Consider the following 23,336-nt stretch of genomic DNA (forward strand, 5'->3'; position numbering starts at 1 on the left):
TTTAATGTTGTATTTAACGGTTTAGATGATGCCGCATGATAAATATGTTGGCATGTCATTCAAAAAAAATTTAAATGATGTAGCATTATTTATACCGTTAGATTCAACAATATTAAATTCTGACTATGAGATGAGAGAGAATCCTTGTCTTCTGACGTTTGTATGTGCGTGCGTATGCGTGAGAGAGAGAGAGAGAGAGAGAGGGGACCACATGTCTTATTTTTATGCAAGTTTTAATGAAAGTGATATGAAAGCCCAAGCAAAGCAAAGCATATCCTAATCTTGAAGATTGAAAGGAAGGATAAGAGAGAGTACGACCACATACAGAGTACAGTAAACTCAAAAGATCAGAAACAGAAAATCTATTTCCAAAGGGGAAACGAAACCTGTAAAAGATAGACCTGTAAATGAAGCATTCATTTCATTGGCAAATGTAAGTTTAAACTTGTGTGTAAATGTTCAATTAAAAAATAAATCAAAATATTCAGTAACTTATTTGATGGGGATCCTAGAAGGGTATCCCTCTAATGTTACACACTCGTAAATCAAACTGAACCTCACATACAAGCTGAGAGAAACAAATCCCAACAGAGGAAGAAATATAAGAACAATAACCAGCAAACTTTGCCAGGAATTACAGCAGTAAAAAAATTTCAAAAAAAAATTATTACTCTACTTTTTTTTTAGCACACTACCGCTGGCGCGCCTCACCAGAGATGCACGATACATTAGTTGGAACCAATCTTCCTGAGTATATATCCCGCAATCTGATTTTACACCTCAACCAAATTCCAAGAAAGGAACCTAAGCTCTGAAAAAGCAAAAAAAAAAAAAGAAAAAGAAATCCCAAACCTTACACAAAATACCTTGTAACTGCTCTCTCTCTCTCTCTCTCTCTCTCTCTGAATATGTATACTTCAAATCAAGGAACCCCGTTAGCATTATATGATCAACTTCCTTGTAAGCTAAAATATCTTAATAAGGGAGATGTATGAAATTCACAAGCCTTCACCTGTTTGACCAGTTTCTCTTCACCTACCGTTACCATGTGATGTCCATATAACAAATCTCCTACGTAGCAATTCCTGAAGCAAGGGATATCATATCAGTACATATATATATATATTTAGACAAGCATGTAAGGAAGAAAATAGAGCTAAAAAATCTACGCGCAAACTTTTACAATCATTTAGTTGGCAGACACTTATTTTCTTGTGTACTTTTGAATGAATCAAAATATTCAATTGCACATTTTGTCAACAAAACAAGAACTGGGAAACATATAGCACTAGATCAGCAAACCTGTGCAGCATGAGGAAAAATAGAATCCATATTTGTAAGTATAATGAGCATACTACTTTCTAGAGGAAGTGCAGGACTCAATGCCTAGGACATGCAAAACATCAGCTTTTAAATTTCTGTAATAGTGGGGGGGGGGGGGGGGGGGGGGGGGGGGGGGGAGAGAGAGAGAGAGAGAGAGAGATTTATGTGAGTACATAGTATGAGTAAGAAAAAAAACTTAACTTGAATGGCTGATTGCTTCTAAAACTTCTTTTGAAGTAAACAAGCTTAACTTAAAACTCAAGTTTATAGATTGTTGATTTCTTTTCCATTGCGTTTTTGCTTATAAACCAAACTAAGTTCAAAGAAGATGACCAAAGATCATTTAATGAAGCCAAACGGTTACCTCTATTTGATTGTCTACTTGTAACATTGTAACTTCCAATATAACCCTCAGAACTTTGGGCCGTGACATCTGAAGATATATTGCCAAGCCCATAGCCAAACGATCCAGAACCCTCTAGCTCGGGGGTAGCAGACCGCCAAGTTGAATCACCATAAACGGAACCACTCCGATAGAAGTCACCATAGGACCCCTCATAACCTCCAGTTGATGCAGCAAATGATGATGTTTGGGCTACACCTGTGCCACTGTTTCTTCCATACCCTCCCCCTCCCAACCCAAAGTTGCTCTCTCCACTGCCATAACCAATATTCCCACTAGTATAACCGGGAGGACTTCCTCCACCTTGAGTTGAAGCAGGAGAAGGGCCCCAATTTGCACTGCTATTTCCAAAAACTCCGAAACCCCCACTTCCAGAGTTCAAGTACGCACCAGGGCTGGAAGCGTTTGCAGCACTGTTAAGACCACCATTTCCCCAGACATTCCTTGTCGTTGAGCTTAAAAGAGAATCACTTCTTCCATTACCCCCACTATACCCAATAGGAGTATTGTACCTGTTTGAATTACTACTGTAATAAGGACTCAGCATCCGTGCATATCCAAGACTATTGCCAAAGTTGGAATTGCCACCATAGCTTGGGCTAAGCCCTGGCTCCAAATTCAAACCCATTCCATAACCAGTTGTACTAAATGGGGAAAACCCACCTCGACCACTAGGAACTTGGTTAAACCTACCATCCATCCTGACTCCATAACCTCCAACCGGGCTCATATTATAACCCTGGACATAATTGTTAAGGAAGCTATTGGCCCTACTCCAACCATAGTTATATCCTATAAGAGGGCTTCGGCTGGGCCCTGGGGATAGCTCTTTGGGGACTGCCCTCTTCACCTCAACCATTTTACCATTCAGTTCATGAAACTGTTTATGCAGCACTCTATCTACTGCATCCTCAGAATCATAGGTGATGAAGCCAAAACCTCTTGGTCTCTGGGTGTTGTGATCATACATCACTACAACATCGGTAATTGTACCAAACTGATCAAAGTATTTCTTAAAGTCGCTCTCTGTGACTGTAGACGCTAAACCTCCAACAAAAATCTTTTTTGTACGTCCAGGACCTGGAGAACTATGAAAGCTACCAGTGTTTCTATTTAAAATGTTCTGATCATCCTTAGGAACAGCCTTCTTTGCTTCAACCTGAAATTGACAGACCAGTAACTAAATTAAACAATAGCATGTCATTTTCGGTTTCACATTAGCAAAAGGGGCAAAGTTTATCCAATGCAGATTGCAGTAAGTCAAATCTACAGCAACTCTCAAACTCTTTGATACTTAGCTGGAGAGAGAGAGAGAGACAGAGAGCAACAATAACAAATGAATCTAATCTGCAACTCAGTCTGAAGAATGTGGGTTCAGAATCTAGTTGGGAACAGTCCTAGAAACCAAGGAGTGAACATTCTCTAGCATCAAATAAGAAAACTAACAGAATGCCAATTAATCCACGACACAAAAAGTATGTATTTGCAAAGAAACAACTCACTGTGCGGCCATCAATCATGTGCTTATCCATGATGACTCTTTCTGCAACAGCAGGATCCGCAAAGACAACAAAACCAAAGCCACGAGCACGACCGGTGGCACGATCTCTCATGATCACTGCCTCCACCACTTCCCCATATTTCCTAAAATAATCTTTAAGACGTTCTTCATCTGTGTCCCAAGAAATCCCACCAATGAAGAGCTTTCCAAGATCTGATTCCATCTTTTCTACAATCAACCATCATCATGCACCTCGTTAACCACTACTCAAACAATTAAAAAACTCAAATTAAGGCACCCAAATCAATCCAAATTCAACAATCCATCAAAGAGATTCATAATTCACAAAGAATCCGTAACTTTCAGCATCAGAACCAATCTAAAATCATATAGTTAAGTAAATTGTTAAAAATCTTATAATTTTACACAACCGAAATGATTCAATCTTTTTGCAAAAATTAGCAACCCAACATGCTCAAAATGCGGAAGCAACAACCAAGCAAGAAAATCCACACCTCCAATGAAAATTCAGAGAGAACCCGGTTGGTGCCCCGATCAAAACGCGAAGTGGGAATTATCAAAATCGATTTAGTACCATCGGATCCTTGGTGCACCAATCAGAGCAGGACCCAGAATTCCTAATGACCCAACATATCAAAATTGAGAAAAGAATTACAAAATTCTGGTGGATCAGGGACCCAGATAAGGAAAAACAAATCAATTTTTCAAGAGAGATCAAGGAAAAGAGAGAAAGTGAGAAAACAAAGAGAATTTTACCATATGAGGAGGACCCAGATGAGGAAATGAGAGAAAACTAAGATCTAAGAAGGGGAATAATGGTAATGGAAACAGAGGCTGTGCTCATCCTCTCTCTCTCTCTCTCTCTCTGTCTCTCCCTCTCTCTCTCTCTCTCTGTCTGTCTTTTTTATCTTTTTGTTGGTTATTCCACTTCCCTTAATTAAATCAAAAGAAATGGAATTTCTAGCTGAAGATGGGTGAGGGACAATTTATAAATAGAGAGAGAGAGAGAGAGACTGGCAAAATCCTCTGGTGTAAGAATATTTGGAGGAGCCAAGAAGGATGACAGGAGATTATGATATTTAACAACAACAACAAAATGAATAAAATTTGTTTATTTATTTATTTATTTTTAAATTTTTGCGTAATTTATTTGTTTATTTAGAAACCTTTGTAATAAGTTGTAACCACGCCCATATAAGCCTTTCACATAGTATTTTTTTTTCTACTTTTTATTTCTTTATTTATTATTATTATTTATTTAGGTACGTAATATTTTTTGCTTGGAATTGGAATGCAGTACTAGAGCCATATATTGGACCTCTGCATTTTTACCTTCTTTTGGACAACTTGGGTAAAGTTTATATCTCATTTGCATTTTGGTAAAGAAATTATAAATGTTTGTATTTATATATTTTTATTTGATTTTTTTTTTTTTTAACTTGCTTTGAATGCAAAATATCATTAGGGTGATGATTTACTAAAAAATGGTTCAATATCAATCAATCATATCAAAACTTGGGCTAACAATATTCTATAATTATAGACAGTTAATAATGGAACCTTTTTTTTTTTTTTTGGTTAGTAATGAACCTAATGACATGGGAAATTGATTTGGTTGTTGCCACCAAGACATCTCAAGGGCTCTCTGTATTTTTGTTGAACACATAGAGGTTTAAGTTCAATTCGAGGAAACTCTAACTTAGTACTTGTTGATGCATATTTTTATATAGTCGGATCGAACAATGGGCTCTTGCAAAATAATGAGAAGGGCACCAAAAAGACGCCGACCATGGGAGACTAGGAAGGAAGCGTCCGATAGTTAATTCAGTAAAGAAATTTTAAAGATAAAATGCTATAATCTGTTTGCAGCGAAAATAACTTTTAAGCTTTTTCAGTTCTTTGTTTAAGTGGGACTCTTGATTATTTATCCTCATATCAGTACTATTTGAATTGTTCAAAGCAAAAACAATGTATGACTTTTTGCAGTTTTGGTCTTGACCATACTTTTGGAGACTTGGAAATTGAGTAAAGCTCAATTTTTGCCTCATGCTTGCTTTGGCGCATGAAGTTAAATTTTGACGATTTTGGAGTACATAACATGAAAAAAAAAAAAATGATAATAAATAAATAAATTAACCCTAATATGAAAAAGTTGTTGACCATTCACTCTATTTCCCTTTTTTGATTGTTTATCTTTACGGATTTGAACTGCAGTTAAAGTTAATTAATGACGTTTTGAAAGTTACTTTTGGAGATCGAGTTACCATTTGCCGTTTGGATGAAGAAAAAAAGTGTCAAAGACGTACGTTTTAAAGGCTACACCAAATGCAGGTACCACTTAACAAACATATGGAATTTGGTAAATTGCAATAAGATTAACAAGTATTTTAAAAACGCACGTGAGAATCAGGTATTCTAACAATAGATGTCAATTTAATAGACTGGATTATAGAAATTTTGTTTTATCCCGTTTGGACAAAAACAAAAACTTCAGTGATCCTTAAAGATAAACCCGTTTGACCACATATTCAGATTTGCAGCGTCTTAATTACTACGTGAATTGAAACGCAAGCAATCCGGACAGTAAAATTGGTGACGAGGTACGTATCAATTTGACCACATGTCTTTGGCATGAGTCTAGAAGTAGAATCACTGGATGGAAGGTAGACGTTGATACCAAAACCAAGAAACGTGAGGAGTTGGAGTTGGTAACTACAACAACCTCGTTATAAACTCACAAAACCTCCCTGGCAAAAAGCCAACCAGAAGAATAATAGGACCAAAATCCTACATATGGGGTGGGGGGCATTCTTAAAATATCAAAACCCTTCATATGGGGCAGTCTTAAAATATCAAAACTCTTTGTTGCAATTTTCTTTCCCAATTTTCTCAAAACCTTTGTCTAACTGTAATCCTCAACAAATGTTGTTTTGGTAATTTCCTTATGTATGTATGCTTGTATTAATTGCAAAAGAAAAATGGGTAAACTACGACTAGCTATAACTCGAATTAACCTATGATTTACCAAAATGTTTCAAGTTATCTCTTAGGTCATATTTGACCCTTAGCATTGGTAGATGAAGTTAGCAAGGGTGACACGTGTAGGGGTGGTAACTCAAAAGATTTTAGGAGTTCGTAGGTCTGAGTTGCAGTAAGTCGTTATTTAAAGAGTAATGCTACACATCATCCCTTTGTCCTCCTTTTGTCCTCCCAAAATTGATGTGACTCTTAAAATTACCATTGAATTTTTGATATATCACTTTTGGATTTTAATCCAATAGTGATTTTAAGAGCCACATCAATTTTGGGAGGACAAAAGGAAGACAAGGGGATGATGTGTAACATTACTCTTATTTAAATGTCGAAGAGCAAATGGAGTGTGAGTTTAGGAGGTGAAGTGTAATTTACCCAAAAATAAAAAGATATATGATCCAACGTACGTATACACACACACACACACACATATATATATATATATATATATATATATATATATATATATATATATATATAGCTACAAATAATATGAAATTAATGGTAGGCAAGATTCTCCAATGAATTGCAAAAGTTAGGTTTTGCATCCTCTCCATTATTTAAGCAATTGTCAATATTAAGCAATAGACAATAGCAACCAACGTACACATCTAGTCATTTAACTCCTTTATGAGGTAACCTCTAGTACACATGCCTTCTTGAAGCAATTTCATCCAATTGGATATATATATATATATATAGTAGACTCTTATATGACTGTCATACAACTGTGATGATGTGATAGTGAAAATCAGTCTTTGGATTAACAATGGCATGTAAAAAAAAAAAAAAAAAATTAAGGACTGATTTTTATTGCCGCATCATCATAGTTGCATGGCAGTCATATGAGAACCTATTAAAGAGCATTTCACACACACACATATATAAATAAACAAAAGGCAACAGATAATTAAGGTCTAACCAGCAAAATTAACAGAGTTTAAGAAATTCAGTATTGAGTTACACTGTTGTCTTTTCAAGCAAAAAAATTAAGCACTGACGATAGTTGTTGAAGGTGGTGACAACAATGAGTGGCACAAGGAGTCCCCATCTTATATCAATTTAATTAGTGTGTTGAGTGAGTATTTAGGGTTTAGCAAAAATCACCATCCAAGATGAGTGTTAAGATGTGACGCAAGCAAAAGGGATCAAGATATATCGTTTAGGGTATTTTATCATCTAATTTTTTTAAGGAATTCTACCATTTAGATTTTCTCAATTTCGTACCATTATATTTAAATTAAATGGTTGGGATTTTGCCATATCGGCATTTATCACATATTAAAATATAGAAAATATTGTAAATACTAAGGTGATAAATAATTATTTAATTTTAAAATAGTAGTAAGGATTTATTTAGGAAAATCTACTTAATTGGTAGTGAACCCTGAGAATTATGGAATAGGATTCTCGAGATGAGTCATTTCATGATCAAAATTGAATTTCACAGATTTAATATACACCGTTAAATGTAACAAAACAAAATTCTGATTTCTTAAAAAAAAAAATAAAAAAAATAAAAAATAAAAAATAAAAATTGATCAGGAAATGACTACCTTTCACCATTTTTGCATGAAATTGATGAATCCTGATCCAAGAATTATAGAGAATTAAGATCCAAACCACAGCCGGTCCCAACCATTAATTAATTAATTAGTCAAGATCATGTGGATGAGGAAATCTCACCGTGTAATTAGGGCTGGCTTCTAATTTAAGGGTACGTAACTATGACTTTGTCTGTGAGCAATATTTCCTTACAGTATGTAAGAATCTGACAGGGCAGCTTTGTTGGTTGGGGGAAGAGAGATGCTTTTATTCTTACTACAAACGCCACCTTTTGTAGCGTTTTTAAGATGATCGATCATGAAGATATATATATATACTACGTACAATGAGAAACATATATACCTCGAAGGCGCCATGCATTGATAAAAGCGTTTTCAGGTCCCAAGTACTGTTCATGAATTCATACACACATACAGACTTAAATAGGAATTTTTATGGTTGTAATGTGAGAAAGTTTTGTTTACAGCACTATTACCGATATGTAATATGTTCAAACATTTGGACTATAGCTTGGAAAAAAGAGAAGATCTAGAAAAAGGCATTACACTGTGCTTGATGCATGTCTACATTGGCAGATTAATATTTAACATGAGTTGTTCTTAATTTGTGGTTGACTGAGATATATATATATATATATATATATATATATATATATATATATATATATATATAGCTTCTGTTCTTCCAAATTAAAAGGAACAAAACCTTCAGTAATTTGATCCAGGACTATCCCAAGTATCAGTTATGATCGTGTGAAGAACACAGCAATTATGTTGGGTGGATCCACAACAAGACTCAAGTGAAGTAGTAGAATGGTCTCCTTGCAAAGTCACAATCTCCTCTATCCTCTCCGAAACTTCTGCCGTGGTTGGCCGATCCTCAGGAGAATGTGATACACATTTGAGGGCTATATTCAGCAAGGGAAACTCCCAGTGTATTGCAGCTTTACTGACCTCTTTGTCAAACACCTCTCCAGTCCATTCCTCCCTCACCATAGCCCTTACCCATTTAGGAAGGTCTATCCCACTCTTCTCTACAGTTTTGCCTGTCAGTAGCTCCAGGAGAATCACTCCAAAGCTAAAAACATCTCCTTGTTCTGTTAAACTTTTCTCAGGAGCTGTATTTCCATTAATGGGGGTCAAGACACAAAGTTTTGTGGAGTCTAGAAATCTTGAAAACCCATATTCACTTATCAGTGGTACATTATTTTCATCCAAGAGTATATTCGATAGCTTAAGATTCCCATGAGGGATTATCTCCTCCTGGTCATCAGAACTTTTATAGATGAAGGCCAAACCCTTTGCAATCCCACTTGCAATGGACAACCGAAGTCCCCAAGGGAAGTCCCGCTTACCTTCAACATAGTCTGCAGAGAACCAAAAATATTAACCAGGTACATATATGTATTGTCGAAAGTTATTTTATTTGTTATATCACAGTTATCCCAAAATTTAAGCCGATAGAAAATGGGTAAATGACAGAGATAAAATTCGAACTCAAAAAACATGGCTCATCATGTTAAATCACCAATTATTTAAAAAAGCTTATAAAAAATGATTAATTTATTATTCTTTAACTCCAACATTTGAGCTATAGGCTGCGATCAAAATGAATGCCGACTCTACGACTCATTTTAAGAAGATCTATTTTTTATTTTAAAAGCCTTAAAGCATTCACATCTAGTTCAGCAAATTCACTCATAACCAGAGTAGGCCAACTCCTTATTCAAAGGCCTAGAAATAGCCTTTATATTTACTAGTTTTATTTTGTGTTGACGCGCGCGCATGAGTGCAGCTGTGTGGTTGGTGTGTATGTGTTTGCAAGGCAAAAGGCAAGCATATTCTCTTTTGTGTTTGAGTGATGGACAGTCCGACTGACCTGCTTTGGTCACATGATGACTTTCCATGTCTGGAAATATTAGATCTCAACTTACCTTCTAGTAAGTTTAGCAGACTCCCATTGCTTTGATACTTATAGATGAAAAGTTTTTCTTCATTGGTTGAATGGTAACCAACTAGGGGCAGAATGTTTGGATGCTTTAAATTCCCTATCTGGATTATTGTTTGGCCGAACTCCTCAAAGGATACCTGCAATTTCTTCAATCTTTTGACTGCAAAAAGGGCACTGTTTTTAAGTATTACCTTGTAAAGGGTGCTGCAAAGGGTCTGGTTTTGCAAGTCAGCTGTGGCTTCATGGAGGTCCTCCAATTTGAACCTTTCCTGCTCCTCAACAAAAAACACAAGCTCTGACCGTCTTTCCACTGCCTTAACTTCCTCTTTTGCCTTGGGCGGTGGTGTTTCGGGAGGATGAGAGTCCGGAAGCCGCTTCAGAATCTCCCTCTCTTTGGCTGAATTGATCCTCTTTATCACTAAGTAGGTACAAAACAGAAGGAATCCAATGCCAAGAAGTAGAATCCCCAAGTTTAGCCAGGGTTTACTCGGGTGTTCAGTGCTACTTTTTGGGCTTTCTGAAGGTGTGTGCGTTGAATCCATTGCCTCTACCCTTTCTCCAGTGCTAATTTTCTGTAATGCACTTGATTTCAAGGAATATGTATAGAGATTCTTGAGTTCCTGCTTGAAATATGGCATGATGCTAGTAAAATGATTGTTAGAGATGTCCAAGGTCCTGAGATATTTCAACTCAGTAAGAGCAGCCATAGGTAACCTTCCACTCAGAAGATTGTGGCTTAGATTTAAGTAAGTCAGCCTTGTGCAGTACAATATTGAGTAAGGGATGTTTCCTCTGATGTGATTCTTTGCTAAGCTTAGAACTTGCAGATTTTGGAGCTTGGAAAGGGCATCAGCATCAAGTATGCCACTAAGATTCAAATTTTCAAGCCTGATTTCTGCTATGGCAGTAGCCTGTAAATTGCATTTTACACCCTTCAACTCATGCATGCAGGGATGTGGCAGCAACCCATTCCAGTCAATTCTTAGCACATTTTGTGGATCAACAGCTTTAATGAAACTGAACAAAGATTGAGATTCTGATAACTGACCTCCTGTAGAGACCATTATCAGGAGAGGAAGGACAGCAATCCATACCACCAGCCTCTTCAAAAACAGATTGAACTCCCTCTGGCTCTGCATATTTTTGTCTCTGCTGTTTTTTTGGATCGTCAGTACTTTTTTCTTTGTTCTTTAAGGCATCTCAAATCAGAGATTCCGACTAATTATATATTTCTACTCTTTTTGTTTTGATGCATCAGATGAGGACATCTTCCTTCATGGTTTCCAAAGTTTTTTGGACTATTCTTTCTGTATGCGACATCACCAATGTTTTATGCATACAACAATTAGTTATCTTCTATGTGATGTCACATTCCTGCACACAGTCGTGAAATTGGCTGCAATTTGTTGCGGTACTCTTGTCATTAGTGACAAGAGTGCAGTATCATGACAATAAGGGTCCGTTTAGATTTTGACGGTTTCAAAACATGCGTTTTAAAACCATTTGGTAAAATCACGATTTAGCCTTAAAAATCGTGTATTTGTAAAAACGCACTCCTTTGTCTATGATTTGATTAAGTAGTTTTTTTTATGCTTTGAAACCGTAATTTTTTAAAAACACGCATTCAAACGATTTACTTTTAACGAGTTCGTTTAAAGACTCTAAGCAGATGATGTTTGAATAAGGAGACTTATCAGCAATGTCATCATCGAAGCAAAATATTGACAAGGTATTCGGAGAATGCAATGTATGTTTTGTTTTGGATCTTCTGAACTTATAGAGTGGCAGTTTCGAAGTTGCCATCTGTGCCTTTGTTTGGTACGTTTTTTTGTTTGCTGTGTTTGGCGTTTTCAGACCAAGTAAAACTAAGACATGCATTAAAGAGTGCAAAAAAGGTTGTCAAAGTATTAATTAAGTTATACCTTAAACTTTTAGAATAAGCGGTAATTTAACATAATATCAAAACAAAGATCGTGAATTCAAACACTAACGCCGTAATTTACCCACCATTTCAGCTAAATATTCTAGTCAAACGAGCGATTAGCTTAACTTTTTTTTAGATAAACGGTAGTTACGAAGGGGCAATAACTTCTTTCCATTTCTTTGTTATTATATGCAGCATAGTTGTCAACCATCCAATCAACATGACATCTGACTACTAAATTCAGCTGTTATATATGCTTTTGTGCAATGAAAGGCTTCAAACCCTTACATTTTGCTTACTCATTTTTTGCATTCCAACTTCACTGTTCACCAGGGAAACATATGCAATTGTAATACAAGAAGTGATGTTCTTGTTGTATATAAAATTATTAATATTAATATTAAAAAAAAAAAATGTCTTCACCCTTTTGTAGTCAATCGTTTAGTAGATAAGAACCATTCCTACCGCAATGATTTGCGTGGAGGTGGGATGATTCAGCCACCATAGCCCGGCTAACGGGAACTGCTTGAACCACCTCCAAAAAACTGAATATATATATATATATATATATTGTTTTCTATATTTTTATTTTTTATTAAATGATATACATGTTGTCTTCTAATTGGGCATGACATGGCAGCACCGTTAAAAATTTAACGAAAAAGTGGATGGAATAATCTATTTGATAATGTTCTAACCTTAAGGAGTAAATTGACAACTTATAAATTTTAAAGAGCGATTTGATAAAAATTCATATATCAGGGACCAACGAAGCATCTTTCCCTTAATATGTTAAGTAATCACTTATTGCAAAAATTTAAGCTAATAAAGAAAAATAAATTTAATTATTTAATTAATAAAATAACATATTTAACCTCATAATTCATGCCAATACATTTTGAACAATACTACCTAATACTCTTAAAATATATTGATTTCTTTTGTAGTAGCACACCCAACAAAAATTGGAGGAAATTATTTCTTTTTCATAAGGCTTGTTAATGATCACAATTTAGGATTAAATAATCCTTAGCCTCTTTACGCGTAAAGCACGTTACTTGCACACTAATCATATTCGATTATTGTGTTGCAAAACTTAGACTTTCTTCTAATTTGTTTCATACTTCTTAATATGCATATCATATTTCATAACATATTCTTTTTGGGAATCCCTGCCTCTATACAATATGTTAGAACAGTTGACCGCGTGTTGAGATAAGGATCGAAAATACCTGTAATGAGAGAATAACTTAGCAAAAAAGTTGTCGGAGTGGGCCGCAGGAATAATTTTGATGCTTAAGTCCGTATGAATCAAAGGGGAATAATCTTAGGAAAAGCAAACATAGTTTGCAAAAGGAAGGAGACAAAACCTGACGATCGCCACTCTTTATAGCAGATATTGTTGTAACCGTCTGCCACGTGCTATGCTTTTATTAGAGACTTCCATGCAAGGGTGGAGCTACTCCAGGCCTTGGGGGGGCCTGGGCCTGAGGTTTTCCCCCCCCCCCAAAAAAAAAAAAATCCTAAAAATTAAAATTTTATTCTTAAATTTTTTTTTTTTTTTATTCAGTTTTGGCCCCCCCAATTTTATTTTTTTTCAATTTGCCTCCCCTCCAATCCTAAATCCTAGCTCCGCTCTTGCTTCCATGTTGCAAATATTCTATAAATCCCACAACTCCTATCAAGTGATTGCCTTATGCTGAAAATCGTGAGAACGGTTATTAACATACCAAAGGAATGGATCCAGTGTGGTATTAGTACCATGTAACTGTTCTCAAGTCGATTAATCGATATCCGGTCCATGGACCTATCATACTTAAAACCTATCAATATTTCATACATCCCACAACTCCAATCAAGCGATTGCCTTATGCTAAAAATCGCGAGAACGGTTATTAACATACCAAAGGAATGGATCCAGTGTGATATTGATACCATGTAACTGTTCTCAAGTCGGTTAATCGATGAACGAGGTATCGAGTCCATGGACCCATCACACCATAAAACCTATCAACATTGACAAAGTTTGATGCCAAATTCTCAAACCCTTTTTCTCTTTAATGGAAATAGAGGACTCTGCCTAATGCCTATGCCAGTGAGGCAACCAGCAATAACAAGGGAATGGGTCTAGTGTGTATTGGTACCATATGCATCTGTTCTCGAGTCGGTTAATTGATGGATGAGGTATCGGGCCCATGGACCCATCACACCATAAAACCTATCAGCATTGACAATGTCTGATGCCAAATTCTTCTCAAGTCGGTTGATTGATGGACGAGATATCAGGTCCATGGACCCATCACACCATAAAACCTATCAGTATTGACAAAGTTTGATGCCAAATTATCAAAACCTTTTCTCTTTAATGAAAATAGAGGACTCTGCCTAATGCCTATGACAGTGAGGCAACCAGCAATTCTATCCCAACAAATTTCAGTGTGACAGCACAACCACAAGGTCTCTGGGCCACCCCCACTTCCCCCTAATTATTATCCTTTGCCCCATGCCAATAGCCAATAGCCAATTTACTACATCCCAAAGGCCATTTGCTTGTGAATGTCATTATCTCTAGGTTGCCACTTTAGACAGAAGAATATGTTTAGTCTTCAGAACGAAATCAACCCTTTGACCTCAATTTTTTTATCTTTTTTTTTCATATTTACCTTTATTCCATTGACTTGATAATACAGTTGAAATCTTGAATTGTGATGAGTGTTATAACATTAACGGCAGCTTTTTTTAAGTGAAGCATGTTTGAAATCCACTTTCGAAAACTTCTTCAAGAAAACATCAAAATAATGGATTTTTTTTTTTTTTTTTTTTTTTATGAATTCTCTCAAGGTACAATTTTTTTACCTTTATTTTTTCTCTTATTTTTTTTACTAAAAAATTTTAGCATAAATCGTGAGAACAACATATGCTGCAATTTAAATTATTAATTAAAAATTTACTATTTTCTAATTGCTTAAACTTTTAGAATATTTAACATGATATCAACGAAGAAGTCCTCGATCACGTGAGAAAGAATAATTTAAACTTTTGAGAATAAGACGATAAGCAAACTCAATCTTTTCTACTTCAAACTTTATTGTGTTCAAACTTCAAAAATCAAATCCAATATACAAAACAACACCATCCCCATTCCCCAATTAAACACTCCCCCTATTCTACCCTATAACTTCAATCAGTATCCAATTCCTCCATTTTAAAAGAGAAAGAAAATGAATATGATTTCAAAGCCCAAACCCACCCACCCACCCTCCCTACGCCCCTCCAAAACCATAATAATAAAAATGAACAAATACATTTGAAAAAGAAGGATTAGACTCGCAACAAATTGTAAATTTAACCACGCACTTGGAAAACATTATAACTCATTTTCATCATCATCAACTTCATCAAAGAATGGATCCTTGAGGAGCTCGGCCGCAGAAGGTCTAGCCCTCGGTTGGGCGAGGCACTTCTCGATGAATGCCATCACCTCCAAATCCTTGATCTTGCTCAATGCCTGAGGCCTCACCCCAGATGACACCTTCTTGTATATCTTGGCAATGTTGTCACACTCACTATAGGGAATTTCCAAAGTCACCATCTCTAGCATGCACATTCCAAACGAGTAGATGTCCACCATTTCTGTGTAATCCTCCTCGTAAAGCTCCGGCGCCATGAATTCTGGCGTCCCCAACACCGAATGGGCCGAACGGTTCTTCCCCACTATTGCTGCCAACCCCAAATCACCAATCTTTACCTATCGAAACAAAACCAATTCAAAAAGTAAGGTAAGCGCGTTTTCTTCCAATCCAATCCAGTCTATTAAACTTTTGTCGCTTAAATTGAAAGTAATTAAGACTAAATTTGATTGCTTGGCTGCATACCTGACCAACGTTCCCATTGACAAAGACATTGCTGCAATTGAGATCTCTATGAATGACACAAGGCTCATGGGTGTGCAAGTAGTCCAGCCCCTTCAAAATCTGCTTTGACCACTTCTTCAATGCCTTCATCGAAACATGCCTGTGTTTCTTCCTGTACTCCCTCAAGTTCCCACTCGTGCACACCTCGGTGATGAAGTTCAGCGTGTTGTTTTCCCCGTCCCTCCACACGTTGTACAAGGCAATGATGTTCTTGTTCGTTAAGGTTCTCAGCAGCCGGACCTCGGAGTAGAGCCTGTCGATCATGGTGGGATCGTTGGTGAAGTTTCGCAGCTTCACTTGGTTCCATGCTACTTCTATGCCTTCCTCTTGATCGAACGCGCGGTACACTTTTTTCACTGCCCCGGACCCAAGCAGCTCGTTGTAGCGGCCGTAGCGGCCCGTTGGATCAATTTCCACGAATTGCTCCGAGTCCTTATCAGATGGGTCATCGACGAAATTAGGCATCTTCAAAGAAAAACATGCAAATGAATTCAAACAAACACTACATATGAACAAGCTTTGGGACAACAAAGTTGAAACCCAATAAATCAATCTAACCGTGAAGATAAATTAGATGAATAGTTTTTTTGGGGAGTGGAGATCCAAAAGAAAAAGACCAAATAGACACAATTCTCAAACTGATCATACACCCAACGAAATCAGAATTTTTTTTTTTTTTTAATTAAAGCTCTAATTAAGTCTCAATATTCAACCCATCAACATGAAAATAAAATTTTCTGCAAAAAAAAAAAAGTGGAAATCTTACACACCCAGAAAAATAAATCGTCTGATAATCCAAAACAAAGTTTCAATCTTTGATGGAGAAGAAAGGGTTTGAAGCGTTTGATTGATTAATGGAAGAGCATATATGAATAAGCAATGAAGAACATGATAGAAGAGCCCAGAACTCTTACCATAAGACACCAAAGTTTCCGCTTTCAACTTCTACTGATTTTCTTTAACAAAAAAGCTACAGGGTTCTGGAGAAGCTAATCAAGCAGAGAGCCATTCGAAAGACGAAAACTTTGAAAAAGTAGTGCAGCCAGCGGAAACATGGAAAAGCCAAAGCCCTTGGAGAGGGTATTTATAGGAGCTAGGGTGGACCACTACACCGTCTCAAGCTTAACCACGGTTAATTTCAAGGTTAATAGTCAATTAATTTTGGATAAAGGTAATCTGAACCGTTTTAGCTTTTAATTTAATATTCTTCTTTTTGTAACAGACTCTCAAATCTGATAATGAAGTTTACCAAGGGAATCTCATCTTTTGGCAATAAGATCCTCTTTATTCCACTTTTAAATCTACTTTCTTTTATATAATTTATCAACCCGACACTAATTTAATACAAAATTAATTAATTATAGATGACAGATCTAACTCTTTTAATAAATTGGTTGAATAACATACCTATATAATTTTATTTTCACGCCGAACTTGACACGCAATATATAAAACTACAACATTTTTTTAAATGAATTGAAAACAAAATTAGCAAGTTAAAGTTAAAGAGTTTGACCATTTAATTAATTTTTGGATTAAATATTTTTTTGCCTATTGTGATTTAACTCTTTTAATTTTCATTTTTTTCATAAGTGGTACATGTGCTATAAAAAAAGACATAGATGATACCTTTGTTTCCGTCTATTTTTTTCATTTAAAACTGACGAACTTTTATATCAGCGATACGTGGTACTATTAAAATTGTAACATGAGATTGACATATTTTTTTAAAAAAAAATTGAGGTTTTTTTTAAAAAAATTTATATATATATATCGTTCATAATAAAAATCTTGACCATAAATCTCTCCCAAATTCGAAATTTGAGAGGATCTCTTCTCCATTGAATTAGGAGTTTGCTACGCGTTAGTACTTTCCTTTTTCGTACCACGTTTTTCCGTGGATGTTCAGAAACCGGAAAGTCAACTTTTGGTACCTAGGAATTTGTTTCTTGACCGTCAAGGATGGGACCCATGGCCCTATGATAGCCGAGATGTCGCTGGGGAAAAGTCTTTGAGGATGCGCTATTGTTTTGCTTTTTTTTTTTTATTATTATTATTTATTTATTTTTAGAACTATAGTTTAGTTTAGATTTTTTTTTTAATTGACTTTTATATTTTAATTTATAACACAATAAACAAATATTATTTTAAAGTGACAAGGGAAAAATGATGAAGTAGAACTAATGGACGTTTCAAAAATTGAAAAAAAACACGCGGAGAGACTTTTTTTTAAATTCGCAAAAAAATAAAGGAGCGAGTGAAAGTTTATTTTTAAAATGTGAGAGAGCGATTTCAAATTGCTCGTTGAATCAGAGATTTATGATATATTTATTATTATTATTATTATTATTATTAGGATAAAATACATATACATCCTTCAAATTATCACCCAATTAATAATGTCTTCGTCTCAATCAGCTGAGCACCATGCTTCATGAAGCGGAGGTCATTAGTTCGAATCTCCTCTCCCCCCTCATGTGGACATGTAAAAAAAAAAATTAATAATATCTTCTCAAACTTTTAATTTGGACAATATTTCACTCAAACTACCAAAAATTGTTAATGTTTTCCTAATGACAAAAATACCCTTAATAAAACAAAATTAAATATTAAAACTAAAAAAATAAAATAAAAAAGAAATACATAAAAACCATGGAAAAATTTAAAAATAAAAAATAAAAAAGTTTTCTTTTTTTCTAAGTTAAATTTTGCTTCTTTTTTTTTTTGGTCAAAGAAATTAAAAAAAAAAAAAAATCGTTTTGTTTTATAAAAAATAAAAATTCGTTTTTTTAATTTATAGGGATATTTTTGTCTTATTTAAAAAAAAATTAAGGTCTTTTTTGTCTTTTTGCTAGCTTTGTAGGACATTAACAACGTTTTGGTAGTTTGGAAAAATACTGTACCAATTAAAAGTTTGGAGAGACATTGTCAATTGAGTAATAGTTTGAGGGGATATGTGGAGTTTCCCTTATTATTATTATTATTATTATTATTATATTTTATTTTTTATGAACCATAGTTAATATATATATATAGTTTAGTAGAACGCGTGAGGTGTTTGGCTTCTAAGAAAATGATTTTCCAGTCTGGAGTGTCACATTCTTTGACATGGTTGTTCTATCAATTTCGGCCGGATTGGCTTTGAAAATTGAAAGTTGAAGGGCAACTGGACATTAAGAGGTCGGCCTTAAACTACACTATAAATATTTGCGATAAATAATGAAATAATACACGTGGGAAGAAAATGCATTAATTCTTCAAATGACATGAATTTTCTTCATGGACTTTTTCTAACTCCGTCCATAAAAGTAAGAGTAACGTGCTAAAGAATACACGTCAATTTTATAAATTAAATTGTAAGAAATTTTTTAAATTTTTAAAAAATTATCTTTAAAACTTTTCATTTTGGCACTTGGACTATAAAACTCTTTTTGATCCTCAAGCTTCAGTTAGAATATGATGAGGGCCTGAGGGATGGAGTTAGTATTAACAATTTGGCGGGACAAAACTGATAAAAAAAATAAAAAAAAATAAAAAAATAAAAAAAAAAAAAAAGTTAGAGAGTAAGATTTTAATTTTCAAAGAATCATAATAATATTTTTTTAAAAAAAAAAAAAATTGGGGAAAACATGATGGCGTGAGGGGTCATGTATATGACGTTAAAATGGGCAAAAAAAAATCTTACATGTGATATACACGCTACTTTTTTTTCTTTTTTTTTTTAAAACTTGAACTACTAAAATTATCTCTGAAATATATCAAAAAATAATAATTAAGAAAAAAAACTAAAGGGGTAGTTGACGCACACTTTAATCACTCCCTTAACAGTTCAGGAGTACTTGAACAATTGAACACGAAGGTGGTTTGCCCACACCTCTTAACTATTTAGCGAAAGGCTGAATCACTCTCAAAATCTATAGGGGTAATTCAACCACCCTTTATTGAGTATTAACTAATTAGGGATTGGCTACGTAGAGGTGGTTCGGCCACCCTTGGACCATTTTGAATTGACAAAACCACCCTTACAGCCTAAGCCTATGGAGGTGTTTGGCCACCTCCTTACCAGTTTAGATGTGGTCAAACCACCCTCTCAATAAGCCACTCCTTCAAAGTTTTTTTTTTCTTTTTTTTTCAAAAAATAAAAATTATGAGTAATTTAGGCTATTGATCGAATAAAAAAGCCATGCATGTGTCATACATGATAATTTTTTTTTTTTTTTTTTTGTCAATTTTAAAGCAGAATGTTAACGGACAGGGACGGAGGGAGGGGGGGGGGGGGGGGGGGGGTTGGCCCCCAATTTCCTAAAAAAAAAAAAAATTATTAGGTGGAAATTTTTTTTAAAAAAAATAAAAAATAAAAAATATAAGATAAAAATAAAAATTTAGTTTATTTGGCCCCTACCAAGAATTATTTTTTTGCCATTGGCCCCTACCCATAAAAACTTTTAGCTCCACCCCCGTTAACGGAGGGTGTAACTTGTAATATAATAATAGTATTTGAAGTGGGTTACATGTTACTTTTTAAAGTTGGTGATTTAAGTGCCAAATGGTTTCTAGCTTAGAGGGTTAATTGTTGATATGGAAGAAATCTTTAACATTTAATTTGAAAAATAATGGTTAAGATTTGAATAAATCTACTCCATACTATACTTAATTTTTTTTTAGAATAAATATAAAATAAATTCCTTACCAAACACACTTATACAAATCATTCAATTTTTTCTTTCACTTCTAAAATCCTTAAGTTTTTTCGTGATTTTTAATTGGATTATTTTCATGTGTTTTCCATCCAATTTAATAGTGCCACGTTAAATTAAAATAAATAAATTTATAAACTAATAAAAAACTATGAATCTAATCTTGTGTTTCTTTCATTGTTGCTGATTCCATTCTTGAGAGGCAAGGCTACATTATTTTACTTTTCCTTTACACTGAAACCAAACTTTTTGATTCTGCTGAAAATAATTGTGCTCACATGGATATCCTAAAATCCATCGAGAATATATATATATATATATATATATATATATATAGCTCCGTAGGTTTGCGTTCTCTTGTGATATTAGGCTTTTTGAATGGAATTATGAATGCATGAAGGAACATGTGATTAGTCCAAGTTGGCCTTTGCCTTATACTTAGGACATGTGAAGAAAGTCAATTAAATCATTATATTTTCTTCAACAATTTTGGAAGAAAATAATAGAGAGAGCAAAAATTAAGCAACAACCACTAAATTCGTGATAAAGAGTAATGAAATACGAGACGGAACCCCTTTTGATTTTGTCTCAAACTATGCATAAATTTCAAAATTAGTGAAAGTATGAGTCGTATGACCTTCTAGTTCTTGTTCCGTCTTTGAAAAGATTTTTTTTTTTTTAATGCTTTAATAATACTATCATGTGAGTTATTATACATTGTATACAAATCAAAAGTAATAACAAACTTGAAGAAATTAATTAAAAAAAAAAAAAAAAAAAAAAAAAAAAAAAAAAAGGGCATGGAAAATGAACAGCTTGCTCCAAGGAAAGATGATCAACATGAATTATGGTAAATTTCCCGTGAAGATGAGGAAGCAAAATGAGTTGAATCACTTAAGAGTGGCGTGGCATGCATCTTTCAAAGTACCCATCTAAGTAGGTAACTCAAATCTTTTGGAATTTGGATCCTCTCCTTTTCAAATCAGGGGTATAGTTGTCTTTTCCATATTCATATGGAAAAGGACAACTATACCCCTGATTTATAACTAAAGAGAAATGATCCCTACACTCATTTCTCACAACAGCCCCACAACAAGTTGTCTTACACTCATTTCTCACAACAGCCCCACAACAAGCTGATGTGGCTGATAATATTTTATTACTTTTTTTGTTTTGTTTTGTTTTTGTAAAAAAATAATAAAATACTACCAATCACGTCAGCTTGTTGTGGGGCTGTTGTGAGAAATGAGTGTAGTGATCATTTCTCATAACTAAATGGAGAGGATTCTGTTCCAATTTTTTAACGCCAAACATCCAACATCAACACATTGGATATTCCATATAAATGTCACATGAAAGTCATCAACCAACATTTTTCTTTAGTTCTTGGAAAAACTTCACGTAACCCTTTTGCATTGGTGTTGCTTTTGTAATCACTTTCTAAACTTAAAAAGCTCTAAATTTAGTGTATCCAACTTTTAATTTTATTTTTTATTTTTTTATTTCACCAATTCATTAGGATTTTCTGTTAAATTATGTCAACATTTCCAAAATATGCAATTTTTTTTTTTAAGAAAATATATATATATATTTCTTCAAATATTCAAGCGTGGGTATTTTTATAAATTTCATTAAATTTTGACCAAAGCTTAAATTCTTATAATTTTATTCTTTCTTTTTTTTTTAAAAAAAAAAATGGGGATATTTTGAGAATTTTAACACCTTTCCATTATGATTTAACGAAAAATCGATCCTAACAGCAGGTTGAAATTGAAAATAATTGAAAGATGAGTACACTAAATTAAGATTTTTTAAAGTTTATGGGGTACTTGCAAATGTGATGGAAGTTCAAAGAGATTAAGTGAAATTCTCTCTTAATTTATTTTTTATTTTTAAGTGAGCTTCAAGTATTTCATTTAAATTGAGTTTGAAGAAATTCCTCAAATTCTGTTTATTAAATTGACATGTATGTGCATTGTGAACACATGTCAATTTAATAGACGAATTGAAAGAAAATTTTTCAATCCAATTTAAAGAAAAACTTTATATCAAAAAGTATATATATATATTATTACAACGAAGACAAGCTCCAATAAAGGTCTTTGATTCCATTGCTTGTGCTTATTGTGGCTTAAAAAAAGGAAAACAAATAAGCAAAATATGAGCCGGCCGATGGGTCAGCTTAGCCCGTTCTAATTCTACGACTTGGTGGAGTCTACCTGTCCGAACAAGTATGCCATGAATTTCAAATTGTCTAAACACTCGTCTAAATAGGTAAATTTCATCAAAATTTTATTTCATTTGAGGCTCGGACGTATTACAAATTTACAATTCAATAAACAAATTGCAGCCAATTCAAATCCAGTGAATTGCCATTATGCTTTGACATCCATGCCAAGCCCATGTGGTAGGAAACAAAGCACCCACTTTATGTTGTGCCGGCCAAAAGTAATTGGAGTATCAAAGTATTGAAGGGAGGCATCTTACTATCTCAGCCACCCTTCAAGGTGTATCCTTTTCCTTGGAGATAAAATGCAAATAAAATAATAATAATAAATAAATAAATAAATAACGTAGTAGTGATGATCATGGCAATCAATCTTGAATATTTGAATATGAAAATATCTTTTGGAAAATACCCTTTTGGGCCTTTGGCAATCACTATAGTCTCAGTTTATTATTATTGTTTCTTTTGTTAAATTAACAAATAGAATTTTGTTCAAAATAAAATAAAATATATAATTTAAATTACCACTTGACGTCAAATAGACTCCTTTTTTTTTTTAGTCCAAATAGGAATGGTTTTTTTTTTTTTTTCACAAAACTATTCATTTTTTTTTTTTTTAAAAAAAAAAAAGAAGTTATTTATAGGTGGTCGACCCAAAAGCATCAAGTATGATTGCACCACCTCTCGAAGCCCCTTGGGTGGCTCGGGGGTGGTTGCACTACTCCCATAGCTTTTGGTTGTAGTGGGCGATCATCTCCATGGAGACTATTTCATTTT

At 34.3% G+C, this 23,336-nt stretch overlaps 3 protein-coding genes across 7 annotated transcripts; all 3 read right to left on the reverse strand.

The window, feature by feature from the left end:
* Positions 1-402: 402 nt before the first annotated feature.
* LOC133875141 (heterogeneous nuclear ribonucleoprotein 1) lies at positions 403-4,285 on the reverse strand. Of its 4 annotated transcripts, none has more exons than XM_062313158.1 (5): positions 4,005-4,285; positions 3,743-3,865; positions 3,229-3,450; positions 1,688-2,885; positions 403-1,085 (listed from the first exon to the last, which is right to left on the reverse strand). In XM_062313158.1, exons 3-5 carry the CDS (start codon positions 3,448-3,450, stop codon positions 1,072-1,074), a joined length of 1,434 nt encoding a protein of 477 aa, XP_062169142.1. In that variant the 5' UTR covers positions 3,743-3,865; positions 4,005-4,285; the 3' UTR covers positions 403-1,071. The 4 variants fall into 4 exon arrangements, with proteins under 4 accessions (XP_062169142.1, XP_062169140.1, XP_062169139.1 ...); XM_062313156.1 differs by having other exon boundaries at positions 3,229-3,455; XM_062313155.1 differs by lacking the exon at positions 3,743-3,865.
* Positions 4,286-8,504: 4,219 nt separating this feature from the next.
* LOC133875987 (probable inactive receptor kinase At2g26730) lies at positions 8,505-11,032 on the reverse strand. Its single transcript, XM_062314279.1, has 2 exons — positions 9,781-11,032; positions 8,505-9,213 (listed from the first exon to the last, which is right to left on the reverse strand). The coding sequence occupies exons 1-2, from the start codon at positions 10,934-10,936 to the stop codon at positions 8,555-8,557; spliced, it is 1,815 nt and encodes a 604-aa protein (XP_062170263.1). The 5' UTR covers positions 10,937-11,032; the 3' UTR covers positions 8,505-8,554.
* A 3,952-nt stretch (positions 11,033-14,984) lies between these two features.
* On the reverse strand, positions 14,985-16,703 carry LOC133876394 (probable serine/threonine-protein kinase WNK11). Of its 2 annotated transcripts, none has more exons than XM_062314664.1 (3): positions 16,550-16,703; positions 15,597-16,067; positions 14,985-15,469 (listed from the first exon to the last, which is right to left on the reverse strand). In XM_062314664.1, exons 1-3 carry the CDS (start codon positions 16,550-16,552, stop codon positions 15,089-15,091), a joined length of 855 nt encoding a protein of 284 aa, XP_062170648.1. In that variant the 5' UTR covers positions 16,553-16,703; the 3' UTR covers positions 14,985-15,088. The 2 variants fall into 2 exon arrangements, with proteins under 2 accessions (XP_062170648.1, XP_062170647.1); XM_062314663.1 differs by having other exon boundaries at positions 15,597-16,100; positions 16,550-16,700.
* Between the last annotated feature and the right edge of the window lie 6,633 nt (positions 16,704-23,336).

The sequence above is a fragment of the Alnus glutinosa genome, chromosome 8 (assembly GCF_958979055.1).
Source record: "Alnus glutinosa chromosome 8, dhAlnGlut1.1, whole genome shotgun sequence".
NCBI lineage: Eukaryota > Viridiplantae > Streptophyta > Magnoliopsida > Fagales > Betulaceae > Alnus > Alnus glutinosa.